At 34.3% G+C, this 16,114-nt stretch overlaps 1 protein-coding gene and 1 long non-coding RNA gene across 3 annotated transcripts in view; both read left to right on the top strand.

Moving 5' to 3' along the window:
- The window catches only part of LOC125839606 (proteinase inhibitor I-B-like), a 164,599-nt gene extending 152,828 nt beyond the window's left edge, over positions 1–11,771 (top strand). For both annotated transcript variants that reach the window (XM_049518601.1, XM_049518598.1), the window contains exon 3: positions 11,462–11,771. In XM_049518601.1, the coding sequence (XP_049374558.1) occupies positions 11,462–11,658 (197 nt within the window). In that variant the 3' untranslated portion in view covers positions 11,659–11,771. The remainder of the gene's footprint in view (positions 1–11,461) is intronic.
- Positions 11,028–11,362, top strand: LOC125839618 (uncharacterized). Its single transcript, XR_007443689.1, has 2 exons — positions 11,028–11,099; positions 11,290–11,362. It is a non-coding gene; the product is annotated as an uncharacterized LOC125839618 (long non-coding RNA).
- Positions 11,772–16,114: the final 4,343 nt, after the last annotated feature.

Below are 16,114 nucleotides of genomic sequence, written 5' to 3'. Positions count from 1 at the left end.
AATAAGAAATACAAAGTGTCGATAGTATTTCTCATTCAAAATACAATATATATATATATATATCAACAAATGAAGGAGTACTGCATCAAACATGTATCAATGAATATAAGGATGAGAAAATCAATATCATGGATGTATTTATTATTCAAAAAATCTTCCAATGTATCTCTCTGTTCTTTAAAACTGTCAAAAATATAATTTAACAAATGATTCTAATTCGTAGATGTATCAACAATTATGGACGAACAAATAAAAATTAAGAGAGGAATTAAATAGTAGTTGATTTAGTTGTGCTTTTTTAAAAAGGAGAATAAAATTTCCAAAAGAGAATTGGGGGTCGTTAGCCAATATTTGCATATTTGGACCATTTAACTAACGATAGATTTATGAGTCGAAAACTTTTCAAATGAAGAATAAAATAACTCTATATAAAATAGAGATATGTTTGATCCTTTTTTCAATATTTTACAAAGTTTATAAAATAGGTTCTCTTTCAATCAGTACCAAAAAATTCCAAATATACTAGTATATGTTTTTTTACCCAATTGGTAACCATTAAGTTTGAGGGTTGCTCTATTTTAGTCCCTTTATATATAAAAATATTTTTTAACCCAATTTCCTCTTATTAATTTCTTATAAGTTGTCACACCCCAAATCCGGATGTGATGGCACGTGTCCATTTCCCACCAGACACGTCAGCCTAACCCAACCACAACGATAGAGAAGTAGAAATACGAGAATAAAAGATAATAAATAAGAGGAAGACTTTAATTAAGACTCAACACTACCCAGAATTTGGTTGTCACATGTACAAACCTCTAAATACAGAATTCGAATAAAAATATACAAGTCTCAGAGTATAGTTCTCGAATAGAACAAAACTGAAAGTAAAGATAACTCAAGGGCACATCTGGATTGAACCGCTACCTCTCGAGTATGTCCCGAAGCTAAATCTGCTAAAGAAACTAGTAAGCCAAATCTGAGAGAGAGCTGTCAACCTACACAATTGTGTAGAAGCAAGGGTGAGTACCGAAAACCACAGGTACTCGCAAGTAACTCTAAACTAAGCAAAACTAGCAGCTACAAACAATTCCTTTCAATCCCAACCGAACCACCGAAACTTCAATCTAGCAGCAAACCAACCAACCTATACTAAACAGATCATATTCAATAGCCAGAACCAACAGTATATCCTCATCAACCTCAGATCAACAAATAAAAGCAAGTAGATCAAATTTCACATAAGAAGGGTAAACCGATACAATTCACACATCACAGACAAAGATAAGGCAAATGTGATGCAAAATACAATAATGATGTCATGTAGTCGTGATGCATGTCTGTCCTACGATACACATCTGTTGATGTAATCAGTCCGCGCTAAATACTCAAATCAGAACCCATGGGGGCCACACATGGACCATGTATCACCGCCGGAACCAGATCCCATCGGCATCTAAATCGCTAGCCGGAGCTAGTCCATCTCATATATCTCTAGCCGGAGCTAGTCTCAACTGTGTCTCATATTCATCCATCCTCATATCAGTGTCTCAGAGCTCATGCAACAGATAGTTCACACATGGGATGAATAATGAATATGCACATGTCATCAATCACAATCATATCACAATCCATCATAGTATTACACATCATCTGTCTCAATCACAACCATATCACGACCACATCATAGTATTACACATCACATGTCTCAATCACAACCATATCACGACCACATCATAGTATTACACATCACCTATCTCAATCGCAACCATATCACGACCACATCAGAGCATTACTCATCACCTATCTCAATCACAATGTCTGTATCAATCATAACCTACTCATGCTCTTCTATCCCCTCAATATCAGTTATCACATGACTTATTCAACAATTTCAAGTCACATATAACACATTTTAGCTCGTTTTATTCCCCATCTTTCATTTACAACAATTTCAATCAACAAATAAAACCCATCCTCAATCCCCATTACTCCCCAACACAATTAGGAAAGTAGTCATGCGTAGTCTAAGAGTTTTACAAAGTTTGGAAGCCACTTGCCTTAAAACGAACTCCAAAAGTTACTTGACTTGAGCCTTTTCTTTCCGAGTATAATCCGGATCACGATAATCTATTCAAACAATTATTCACAATCACAATTCGAGTCCAATGACACCAAAATCAAGAAATTTAGGGAAAAAGGGTAAAACGGTCCAAAAGTCTCATACCGGAAAACCATACCCAAATCTGGAAAATTTTGATGTAAAATGATTCTTAAAGTATTTGGAAGCTAATGGTGAAAACCAATTTGAAAACGGAGTTGAAATCAATTCACAAACTCAATTTGAAGGAATATCCACGTTCTTGAAGAAGCCTAAAATATTCGGATCCGAAACCCCGACTTGAAAATGAAATATCTCTTGAAAAACATCTTACCCATGCTTAGATAAGTTCAAATATGAAATTTCATCAAAAACGGAGTTAAGATTGACCTTGAAATTCTCAATTTATCAAACTTTAACTTTACCAGGAAAGTCCAAATTGTACACGGTTAATATGATGAAACTAATCGATGAATCAATAATTTTATGTTAAAATCAGTTTACCCATAACATAAGGATCGTAAATATACCTTTTTCATCAAAAAGGGAGTCCAAATCGATAAAACCCCAATTTTTCCCAAGAGATTTACGGATAGGAAAAAAAACCAGATAAAGAAATTATGAGAAAATATCAAATTGAAGATTGAATACTAACCCTCATATTAATTCAAGAAGAAACCCGTAAGAATCACTCTATTCCGATCTCTAGAACTCCCGATATGCTCAAAATACCAAATGAACATAGTCTGAGATTTTTATAACAGTGCATGACTGTTATATAGATGGATCATTGACTTTTCTCTCTCCTCTCCTCTCTTTTCTCTCTCTCTCTCTGGTATTTTCGGCCACAATCGAAGGTTGCGCCGACCAGAAGCAACGCGAGGACCAGCTCCGACCTGCGAGCCTATTTCTCTATCTTCTCCTAAGCTCCAGTGAGGATGATAACAACGAGCAGCAGCTCCAGCTGCTCGGACCAGCGAGCGGCGAACAGCAAACCCCGGCGAAGGTAAGAACATTCTTCAGCTTCTCCGACGAACTCATCTATCTTCCCCGGCGACCAGTCCAGAAGAGAGACGACAGTGCTACTGTGTGTCGCCGGAGATCAACCAGATCTGGCCGGAAAAGTACCCATAGATCACCGAAACCCTCCATCTTCACCGACCAGATTCTATCTATCCTTTTTCTCTCTCTTTTTTGCTCTGAATCTAGTCGTTGCTAGGCTCTTTCTTGCAGATCCTTTATCCCGGAACAGTATTTCAGTTTTCTAATATAGTTCTGACCTGTGCTGCAGTATATAATATAGTGGGTGTTATCGTGTCCTCTAGAATACACACTATACTGGACCATATAGTGTAGTTGTTGTTATATTGCCCCTTACTATGTACTACTGTTGCAGTTTTTAGTGTATTCCTGTGTAGATCTTACTGTGATTGCAGTTTCGTTCTAGTGGATTTGGTATCTGATGGTGGTAGTGAGTCATGTCCTCGGTTGAGGCCGAGGTCGAGGGATAAGAGTGGTAAGGGGGTTACAGGTTCTCATAACGTGAGGGTAGGATCTTGGAACATAGGTTCGTTGACGGGGAAGTCCATAGAGCTAGTGAAAATTCTCAAAAAGAGAAAGATAAATATAGCTTGTATCCAAGAGACTAGATGGGTAGGCGCCAAGGCTCGGGATATTGATGGGTTTAAGTTGTGGTACTTAGGAGGGTCAAGGGATAGAAATGGAGTGGGTATTTTAGTAAACGGGGATTTGAGGGAGCAAGTGGTGGAGGTTAGGAGGATCAATAATAGGCTGATGACGATTAAGCTAGTCATTGGAGGATGTACTTTGAGTGTTATTAGTGCTTATGCCCCTCAAGTGGGCTTGGACGAGGAGGCCAAAAAGCGCTTTTATGAGGATTTGGATGAGGTAGTTAGAGGTATACCGAATACCGAGAAGATTGTCATTGGTGGAGATTTTAATGGCCACATCGGGGCAACTTCTAGTGGATTTGATGATGTTCATGGAGGCTTTGGTTTTGGGGAGAGAAATGGAGGTGGAACTTTGCTTCTAGACTTTGCTAAGGCTTTTGAGTTAGTGATTGCTAACTCATGCTTTCCGAAGAAGGAGAACCACTTGGTTACCTTTCGTAGCCCGGTAGCTAAGACCCAGATAGATTACTTACTCCTTAGGAAGGGTGATAGAGGTCTCTTTAAGGACTGCAAGGTCATCCCAAGTGAAAACCTCACTACCCAACACAAGCTTTTGGTGATGGACCGAAGATTAAGAGGGATAGGAGGAGGAAGATGATACCTGATCGACCGAGGATTAAATGGGGTGGGTTGACCCCTACCCTTTCTCGGGAGATGGGTGAGGAGCTGATGGGGATAGGGGCTTGGAGTGGTAGCGGGGATGCGGACAGCATGTGGAATAAAGCAGCTAGTTGCATTAGGGAAGTTGCTTCTAAGGTGTTAGGGGTGTCAAGGGGTAAATTTGGAGGCCATAAAGGAGATTGGTGGTGGAATGGGGAAGTCCAAGGTAAAGTGGAAGCGAAGAAGGTTGCATACATAAAATTGGCGGAGTGCGTAGACGAGGAAGAGAAGCGGACGCTTAAGAAAGTCTATAAGACGACAAAGACAGAAGCTAAGTTAGCTGTTACGAAGGCGAAGACGGCAGCTTTCGAACGCTTGTATGTCGAACTGGGGGACAAAGGTGGGGATAAGAAGTTGTATAGGCTCACAAAAGCAAGAGAGAGGAAGACGCGCGACTTGGACCAAGTGAAGTGTATCAAAGATGAGGAAGGCAAAATACTGGTGGAAGAGACCTCCATCAAGCAAAGATGGCGAAGCTACTTTCACAAACTTTTAAATGAAAAAGGGGAAGCAAACATTGTGTTGGGTGATTTGGCACACTCTGATAGACTTCGGGATTTTGGATACTGTAGGTGCGTTAGGTCCGAGGAGGTTATACGGGCTATTAGTAGGATGAGTAGGGGAAGAGCGATCGGACCCGATGAGATTCCGGTAGAATTTTGGAAGAGCATGGACAAGGCGGACATAGAGTGGTTAACTGGGCTGTTTAATGTTATCTTTAAGACAGCAAAATTGCCTGAAGAATGGAGGTGGAGTACAATGGTTCCATTGTATAAAAACAAGGGTGATATCCAAAACTGTAACAACTATAGGGGTATCAAATTGTTGAGCCATACTATGAAGATTTGGGAGAGAGTGGTGGAGATAAGGGTGAGAAGAGGGGTGTCCATCTCTGAGAATCAGTTTGGATTCATGCCGGGACGTTCGACTACCGAAGCCATTCATCTTATGCGTAGACTGGTAGAAAAATATAGAGAAAGGAAGAGAGACCTACATATGGTGTTCATTGACCTTGAAAAGGCCTATGACAAAGTACCGAGGAATGTCCTCTGGAGGTGCTTGGAGTCTAAAGGAGTCCCAATGATTTATATTAGGGCGATAAAGGACATGTACGGTGGAGCCAAGACTCGGGTTAGAACAGTTGGAGGAGACTCAGAACATTTCCCAGTTGAGATGGGGCTGCATCAGGGATCAGTCCTAAGCCCTTTCCTATTTGCTTTGGTGATGGACGAGTTGACGCGGTCTATTCAAGAGAAGGTCCCATGGTGTATGTTATTTGCGGATGACATAGTACTGATTGATGAGACGCGGGACAGAGTTAATGCGCGGTTGGAGGTGTGGAGACAAACGCTGGAGTCCAAAGGGTTCAGGTTGAGTAGGACCAAAACAGAATATTTGGGGTGCAAATTCAGTGATGTGGTGGATGAGACAGATGTGGAAGTGAAACTTGCTGCACAAATCATTCCTAAGAAGGAAAGTTTTAAGTATCTTGGGGCTGTAATCCAACGGAGTGGTGACATCGACGATGATGTCACACGTTGCATTGGGGCTGCTTGGATGAAATGGAGGCTTGCCTCTGGAGTATTGTGTGATAAGAAAATTCCACCGAAACTTAAAGGTAAGTTTTACAGAGTGGTAGTTAGACCGGCCTTGTTGTATGGAGCGGAGTGTTGGCCAGTCAAGAACGCACACGTTCATAAAATGCATGTTGCGGAGATGAGGATGTTGAGATGGATGTGTGGGCAAACTAGGAGCGACAAGATTAGGAATGAGGTTATCCGGGAGAAGGTGGGAGTGGCCTTTGTGGTGGACAAGTTGAGGGAAGCGAGACTGAGATAGTTTGGACATGTGAAGAGACGGAGCGCAGACGCCCCAGTGAGGAGGTGCGAGGTAATGGTGGTAGAGGGTACGCGGAGGGGTAGAGGTAGGCCCAAGAAGTATTGGGAGGAGGTGATTAGACAAGACTTGGCTATGCTTCACATTACCGAGGACATGACTCTAGATAGGAAGGAGTGGAGGTCGCGTATAAAGGTTGAAGGTTAGTAGGGTTAGCGTGTTGTCTTCCCATGCAAGGGTATGGGTTGTTAGCGTTTGGAGTAGACCTAGCCTTGTGTTGTTTACTGCGTTTCACGCATCGCATTACTTTCTTGTTGTTATTATCTCATTTGTTGATTATACGCTATCTTTTGTATTGGCTGTTATGTTTTATATATATCTCTCCTGTCACTTAGATTTGTTGTTCTTGAGCTGAGGGTCTCCCGGAAACAACCTCTCTACCTCCACGAGGTAGTGGCAAGGTCTGCATACACTTTACCCTCCCCAGACCCCACCTAGTGGGATTTCACTGGGCATGTTGTTGTTGTTGTTGTTTGCATGACTGTTATGCACCAGAAAAACAACAGTTAATCTTTCACTAAAAAGGCCGTAATTTCCTCATACGATAGTGAAATGACCCAATTCTTTTTTGTAAATGTCTTAAATAATGATACGGACCTGCTCGTTCAATCGGAGCTCAATTTCATGCTCGTTTGCCCAGTCAAATATCATTTCTACTCGGTAAACAATTATTTCTTATTTGCGATAAAAGTCCAATCTCGGATTAGCGAAAATGCACCAAAATTTGCAGATAAGTCCTATAATTCATGCTCAAAATTTCAGAACCTTCGGAATAATTTTTCGACCTTTAAAACTAATAATGAACCCTTTAGTTGCCACAATTTGCTGAAATAGTGTCAAAGCATCCAAGAAGCTTAAAAGCTCACCCAAAACTCATTTGGCACTTCCCGAACACAAACCAAATATTCTACTAGCTTGAAAATGACATTTCGGACTCAATGAAATTGTCGGAATTTGAATTCGAGGTCTCCTTGACCCGGTATCCGATAAGGCGTCAAGAAACTAACTTTAGGCTCAAATACTCGAAACGCACTCGGGGCCTCTAAAAATTCAACCAAGACTCATTCTAGACTTAGAATCACCCCCTGAATCCAACGGTGCCCTCGGAATTCCATTTCGAGCACCGGAACCTCGTTTGTTGACCAAAGTCAACTCTTGATCAAAATTTCACAATTTTTGCAACTTAGGACCTCAAATCTTCGTTTTAACTCCAAATTCGACTCCGTAAATTCTCATAGACCCGATTCAACATTCTAAAACTGCTAAAATCGACGGAAATCCGATTCGAGTCTCGAAACTCCAAATGACTCGAAATAGCACTTTTAACCAAACTTTAACTCTTAAAAACTCAACTTTTCATCAATTTTACTTCAAACCAACTTTGAAAATACAACAATTAGGACTCGGGGCAACTATAGGGAGGGGTAAAACGGTCATTTTATGAAAATTTCCAAAAATGACCTTTAGGGTCATTACATAAGTATACGAAAAATAAAGAAATAATTGTGTCCATTACTTATAAAAATATCAGAGATATCTAAATAGTAAATGCATGGTTAATAGAAAATATTGGATTCACACGCAATTTAATAAATTGAAAGGCATAATAATTAGGAGCAATATATCAATATTAAAAATACTTACAATTATAAAACATTTTTTATATGTTCTGTATATGACAAAATGACTCATAAATATAAGAACATTACATTAGGGGACCATAGCTTCTTTTTTTATATAAAAATTCAAAAATTCAGCTACGAAATTTTTATTTTTTTTTATCAAATAGTTCATAGTAATTATTTCTTATGATGATCCGTCATTAGATAAAATAATATATATATATATGACACCCAACTTAAGACAAAAAGTCTCACATCGATAAAAACATAGGAAAGGTGTTGGATATATAACTTATAAGAAATCAGTCCTTACCAATTAAAGATGTGTTTTAAAGTCATGCAGGCATAAGCCAAAAGCGACTAACATCACTAGCGAGCTGGGCCGTTACAACTTTCATATATAAATATATACTCATGTAGTCATGTAAGACATCAAATACGCTCTCTGTCTCAAATGATATTTTAGCTAAACGAGATTCAAATTATACAAACTTCAATTTACATTTTAAAGAATATTTTTTTTTATTATATTGACATGAGAAGAGTTGCATTATATAATACTTTTTGAACATTGAAAAAAGGCTAGAGGCCAAGAGTAGTAAACTAAACGAACGTGATTTTCACTTAAATATCGTTTATTTTGGAGTTAGGAAAATAATATAATTGAATATGAATGAGCAAAAATCATAACATAAAGAGTATGTATATGCATGGATGATTGAAAGACATAATAACTATGAACAATATATCAATATCAAGTACGTATAATTATAAATCACATTTTTTGTGTGTTTTATATACTAACAAGATGATTCATGAATAAAAACATTTTATAGGGGACCATAGGTTTTTTTTTTTAATATCCCTTTCTTTTTCTTTTTGTTTCTTTTATTTGTACTTTTTTATTGGTGAAGTGTATATTATTTGGATAAGATCTATCTTTAAAATATTGAATTTACGTGAATTCAGAAAACAATTGCATTGTATATTTATTTAAGACTTTAAAATATTTGGGACCATAAATTTATTTAATGTGTGGTAGGTAGGGTTTGAATTGCAATTGTCAAATTAGTCCCCCCATTACACCCCAAAAAATAAAAATAAAATGTGATAATGTGTTATACTTTCTTTGGAACAAATAAGAAGGTTTAGGGACCAGTAGCAAACAAAAATATCATTATAAGTGGGGAAAGATAAATACGTATTCATCTTTAAATAGAGGTTTCAGATTTAAGCACTGAATATAAAAAAAAAACTTCTCAGAATAAATTTCTATTAATTAAACTCCAAAGCAGATATCAAATACCGAATGAAAAACTAAAAAAGGTATACACAATTGAGAAGAATACAAAATCTAGCTAGCCTTGTTATTATAAAATAAAGAAGTCAAATTACCAATAAATTAATTAAGTTTCTTTTTTCCCCCCTATTTTGAGGCAATTTTATTGATTTTTTAAAAACGAAAGAAGTTTCAGTTATGGCAGGAACCATCTATCATGTGTGGATAGAGCACAACAACAAAATCTTTCAGTCCAAACAGAGAAATGAGGAGTTCATGATTAGACACATCATTAGAGTACATGGAAGAGGATCCCATTATGGGAAGATAGGCAACAGACTTCAAGAACTCAATGTATACCCTTAGGAGAGAAGCTGTGAGAGAAGGCTGATAGATAGAGTGTGTGTTTCAGCAAGTCTTGGAGCATGTATGTCCAAGTCTGCTGTTTTTTTTTTCCAGTGTGTAATGTTCACTTTGGTATATAAAATTTTAATTATCAAAAAAAACTACTTTAAATGAATTTTACTTCATTTAAATCCAAAAGTTTATTGAAACAAAATTATTTCCCATTTAAAAGAAAATAATAAAAACTCGGAATGATGCTCCAACCTCTATAGTTCTATTTATTCATTAAGCATAAATCAGATCTTCTATCATAGTCTCCCATTAAAAAAATCATATAACTATAAAATATTTGTTAACGACTATAAAATCAAATCTTCCGTTTCATTCTTGTAAAATTCATAATTTACAAAATAGTGGTATCAGTGAGTGTCCCCTGCATATTACGTGTAATTCAATTTTAACTGTCCCCTTTCATATTCCGTGTGTAAATTTTAAAATTAAAACAATAGTTTTGTCTTAATTAGTCGCTTTAAACAAAAAATCATTTTGTCCCTTATCTTCAAATTGTCAAAACATGTATCAATGAACACAATGATGAGAAAATCAATGTCATCGATGTATGTATCATTCAAAAATTCTTCCAATGTATCAAACAATGTGGATAAACAAATAAAAATAAAATAGAGAAATTAAATAGGTTGATTTGTCTGTGATTTTTCAAAAAGGAGAATAAAATTTCCAAAAGGTTATTGGAATCGTTAGCCAATAATTGCATATTCGGACCATTTGATTAACAATTGAGTTATGAGTTGAAAACTTTTCAAATGATGGATAAATTGTTCTATATGAAATAGAGATATATTTAATTTTTTTTGTTATACTTTAAGATTGTATATACTCTAACCGTTAATTTTTGAAATTGTGTATATTATATTATGTATACTCTTAAAACTAACGAATGTACATATGGCTTCATCTCAATAATTTATCCAATTTTTTAATGTTTAACCCAAAACCAAATTCAATAGATTTATCATAAATTTTATTTTGTTTTGAAATTCATTAAATATATATATGTTTAATTTGAATTTGGGACTCATGTATTATTACTTGAATTCATTAGACAAAATTTCATCAATAAAAACATTTCATAGCTAGGGACCATAACATCTCTACTTTTGCTAGTAAATCTTTTTTAAAACGTGTCATGTCATTTTCTGAAATTTCCCCACTTTTTACTAGATAAAAAATACTTTTCAATATTTTTAATCAAATATTTTGAAAATATACCATTAATTATTGATGATTGAGTTACTCAATACCTACCATAACGTTTATTATAAAATTGACCCGACCCCTTACTAACTCCCTATAAATATCCATGTGTAACCAATGAGTCTTACACATCACACAATTATTTGAAAGAAAATAAACTAAAAGTAAAATGGAGGGAAAGAGTATGCTCAAGTTATCTCATGTGCTTGCTTTCTTGCTTCTTGCATCACGTATGTAATTAGCCCTTAATTCTCTTTTGGTCCGACTAATTCAAATTTATACTCATTAGTAAGGCTTATTTAACCGGCAAGCCTCCCTAACAAGATTTTGAACCCTCTTATTAAAACTATTAAGTCTGTCAATGCTCGTGCATATGTATATATTATCTCTCAAATATGTAATTATTAATTTTAATTACAGTTTTTCAATCACTGATGGCAAGAGATTTGATCAGTGATGGCATAGAAGTACTGCAACTTCCAGTGGAAAATGATGGGGAATTTGTATTATGCCCAGGTAATTAATTTAATTTCACAGATGGTTACATAATTATGTCATTATATTTATAATTATATAATTGTAATAATTTTAGGTAAGCAATCATGGCCTGAACTTGTTGGGAAGTCAGCAGAATATGCAAAACAAATAATTCAGAAGGAAAATCCCATAGTTCATGATGTTAGGCTTCTATTTCCTGGTATGCCTAAGCCACTTAATTATGTTTGTGGCAGAGTTTTTCTGGCTGTTAACTTTAAACGCATTGTTCAAGTTACTCCCACTATGGGTTAGTAACATTATTATGTTATGAAAAATAAATTAAAGTGGAGATATTAAATATAATGTCTTCATGTACTCTACTATTTCAACATAAATAAAACTAATGTTCCTTATTTGTATTGTAATGTAATTGTCTACCCTTATTATTTTCTTTTATGTTGTAGTCTTTTCCAATTTTGATTTTCTTTTGTTATGGATTGACGAATCGTTAAAGCTTATATAAATGAGATGATCATATAATTAAACGTGATATATTATAGTGGGTAGATGTCATATCACCCATCCGCGAAATACTAAAAAAAGTTATGACAAAGCGTGTTGAAAATATAATTATTAAGTAAATAATCATATTGATCTCATCTTTAATATTTAAATGAGTTTTGGGTATGGAAAAATTCTTGATAGGGAGTGCTAACCCTCGAATGGGGCCTTATCTAGCACAAATCTGAATTAATCGAGCTTCAATGCATATATCAAACACCAAGTGAAAAAAAATAAAAAAAATGATATCAATAGGCAAATGTCCTAAGTTCAATCTCAGTGTCACATCATAATCACTCAATTTCTCGTATAAAATGAGCACAAAATTAAACATAATTTAGTTACTGACAATAATTATATTGCTTCAATTACTGCAATATATTTTAGATAAATAAAACCATACTTCAATTACATTCACATTCACATTCACATATTTGATCGGGTCTCGTATTCTCACTTACCCTACTGGTTTAATAGTGGAGGTATTCAACCACTTAAACAAGCCGTATTGTCAAAATAGACAATTTTGTGGTACTGGAAATCAATACCTGTGGTTAGTTAATTAATGGATTATTGAAATAACTAAGCAGCCACATGTGAAAAAATAATTAGGGTCCATGTATGTTCATTATAATGTATCCATGTACTCTTACTATAAATAATGGAATAAATAAGTGTGGCTTAATTAAATGTACTCCTCTCCTTAATTAATTCCTTTTACATATTGTGTAGTGTAGTACTTCTTTATGTTTCAATTTGTTTGTATGATTTTGATTTGACACAAAATTTAAGAAAGTAAAAGAAAATTAATCAGCAAGTATTTACAAATCAATATTTTGTAAGTACTTCTAATTTGTAGATGTATCAACGGATACAAGAGTGAGAAATTTCAGCTAGATTTGCCTCGACTGTATTTATCATTTAAAATACAACATGTATCAACAAATACAAAAATGGGTACAAATATGCGAGATTGGTATTTTATGTCTGTTTCTGTATACAAACATGCAAGATTTTGTGAATATATACATAAGGGTATTTTTTATTCTGTCAACAAGTAGTTTTAATTTGTAGATGTATCAATAAATACAAGTGTGGGAAAATTTGGCAAAATTTGTCGAATTTTTGAATATTAAATTTGCTGAATTTTGAGTAATATAATGTCATTGATATATTTTGAATGAGAAATACAAGTGTTGATAGTATTTCTCATTCAAAATACAATAAATATCAACAAATGTAGGAGTGTACTGCATCAAACATGTATCAATGAATATAAGGATAAGAAAATCAATGTCATGGATGTATTTATTATTCAAAAAATCTTCTAATGTATTTATTATTTAAACAGTTGAGAATACAATTCAACAAACACTTTTAATTCATAGATGTATCAACGAATATGGATGGACAAATAAAAATAAAGAGAGAACTAAATTATAGTTGATTTGTTTGTGTTTTTTCAAAAAGTAGAATAAAATTTCCAAAAGGGAATTGAGGGTCGTTAGCCAATAATTGCATATTTGGACTATTTGCCTAATGATAGAATTATGAGTCGAAAATTTGGGGACATGAGACTTAACAGTCTAAGGGTAAATATGTGCACAAAATTGAATGTCAAGGGCAATTATATTAAAAAAAGTATGACAAAGGGTAAATATAATATTTTTCTAAGAGTACATGGACAAATATGACCAGTTTACAAATCTAAATATTGTATGTTTTTTTACTCAATTGGTGACCATTAAGTTTGAGGGTTTCTTTATTTTAGTCCTTGAATATATAAAATGTTTTTTTACCCAAATTCCTCGAATTAATATCTTGTAAGAATACAAAAATAATATAATTTATTCTCAATTACTTACAATTCTAACACATTTTTTATGTGTTTTATATACTGACAAAATGACTCATAAATAAGAACATGTCATTAGGGGACCATAGCTTTTTTACTTTTGGTTTCATCTTTTTTTTTCTTTATGTTTCCTTCCATCCATCACTATAACAATTCAAAAATTCAGTTATGAAATTATTATTAATTTCTCATTAAATAGTTGATAGTAAATATTTCTTATGATAATTCGTCATTAGATAAAATAATATATATATAAATATATACCATTTTTGTGACATCCAACTTAAGAAAAAGTCTCACATCGATAATGTCACGATCCAAAACGAGTCATGAGTGGCACCCACACTTAACCTCCTAGGTGGGCGAACCAATGAATCCAAACCCCAACATATATCACTTGTTAAACTTACGAAATACAAACCATAATGCGGAAGCTCAATCATATTAAGGTAAGAAACACAAATCCACTAAAGTCTACTCTATGTCATTCTCAAAACCTGAAAGTCATAACTTCAAGGACATCTAATCTCCAAATACTAAGTCTAAGAGTATCAAAGACAACAAGATAAATAAATAAAATAGTTTATGTCCGAAAACTAAGGACATCATGCCATGACCGAGAGAATCCAACACGAGCTAGAATGAATAGCTCACCCTGGAACTTGAGGTGTTGGAGACTGGCTAGAGTTGAGGGCAAGTCGAAGTCGTTGGTACACTCGTTGCACTCCAAAAAAGGAGAACAAAGAAAAACACAAATAAGGCTCAGTACAAGTATAAAAAAAAAATGGTTAAGAATCTCTGTACCTGAAGGCCTTATGTTTTGTTTCTCTGCGGCACCTATGCCGTCTTTGTACAAGTGCGGCCCTTGCTCACTTCTAATTATTTAGGGCAGTTAATTATGAACACTAAATAAATCAATAGTAAATTTCACTAATTTCTTTCCACATATGGGTCATGTGGTAAGGGTGTTAAATAAATTATGGACTTCGTCAATTAACCATCAACTAATAAAAAATAATTATTCAATAAATACCCACCAACTAAATAATCGTATAGTTAAACGAATAGTTCAAAAATTTTATTTAAAATTTACGAGAAGAATCAATATAGTTCTAGTACTCAAAACGACCTAATGGGTCGTTACAGATAAAAACACGAGAAAGATGTTGGATATATAACTTAGGGATAAGGTTTTGAAAAATACCTCAACTTTGGTCGGATTTGTTGTTGCAATACTAAACTTTCATGAGGACCTATTACCTCCCTAGACTATTTAATACCGTATTTTTTACCCCCTGAACTATTTGATAGTGTATTTTAAAGGTATATATGTGCCCACGTGGACACATTACTATTTATAATTTTACATTATTTTTTATGTCCACGTGGGAAAATATATATGTTTAAAATACGGTATTAAATACTCTAGGGAGGTAATAGGTCCTCAAGAAAGTTTAGTATCGCAACAGCAAATCCGACCAAAGTTGAGGTATTCTTTAGACCCTTATCCCTATAACTTATAAGTAAACAATCCTTACTAATTAAAGACGTGTTTTAAACTCGTGCGGGCATAAGCCAAAAGAGAATAACATCACTAGTGAGCTGGGTTGTTAAGACTTTCATATATAAATATATATACTCATGTAGTCATGTAAGACATCAAATATGCTCTCTGTCTCAAATGATATTTTAGCTATACGAGATTCAAATTCTATAAACTTCAATTTATATTTTAAATTATTTTTTTCATTATATTGACATGAGCATTATATAATACGTTTTGAACATTGATAAAAGGCTAGAGGCTAAGAGTAGTAAACTACACGACGTGATTTTTACTTAAATGGCGTTTATTTTGGAGTGAAGAAAATAATACATATGAATCTCAATGAGCAAAAAATCATAACATAAAGAATACATAAATGCATGGATGGTTGAAAGATATAATAACTAGGAACAATATATCAATATCAAGTACCTATAATTATAAATCACAATTTTTGTGTGTTCTATATACTCACAAAATGACTCATGAATTAAAACATTATATAGGGGACCATAGTTTTTTATTAATATCCCTTTCTTTTTCTTCTTTTATTTTTTTATTTGTGTTTTCTTTTTGGTGAAGTGTATATTATTTGGATAAGATCTATCCTTAAAATATTAGATTCACGTGAATTTAGAAAACAATCGCATTGTATATTTATTTAAGACTTTAAATTTTTTGAGACCATAGATTTAATTAATGTGTGGTAGATAGGGTTTGAATTGCAGTTGTCAAATTAGTCCCCCCATTACACCCCAAAAAAAAAAAAGTGACAATGTGTTATACTTTCTTTGGAACAATTAAGA

The sequence above is a fragment of the Solanum verrucosum genome, unplaced genomic scaffold, assembly GCF_900185275.1.
Source record: "Solanum verrucosum unplaced genomic scaffold, falcon-dt-bn FXZP01000306.1, whole genome shotgun sequence".
In the NCBI taxonomy this organism is placed as follows: domain Eukaryota; kingdom Viridiplantae; phylum Streptophyta; class Magnoliopsida; order Solanales; family Solanaceae; genus Solanum; species Solanum verrucosum.
The sequence above is the reverse complement of the archived record's forward strand: the minus strand, read 5'-3'. Positions and strand labels throughout refer to the sequence as shown.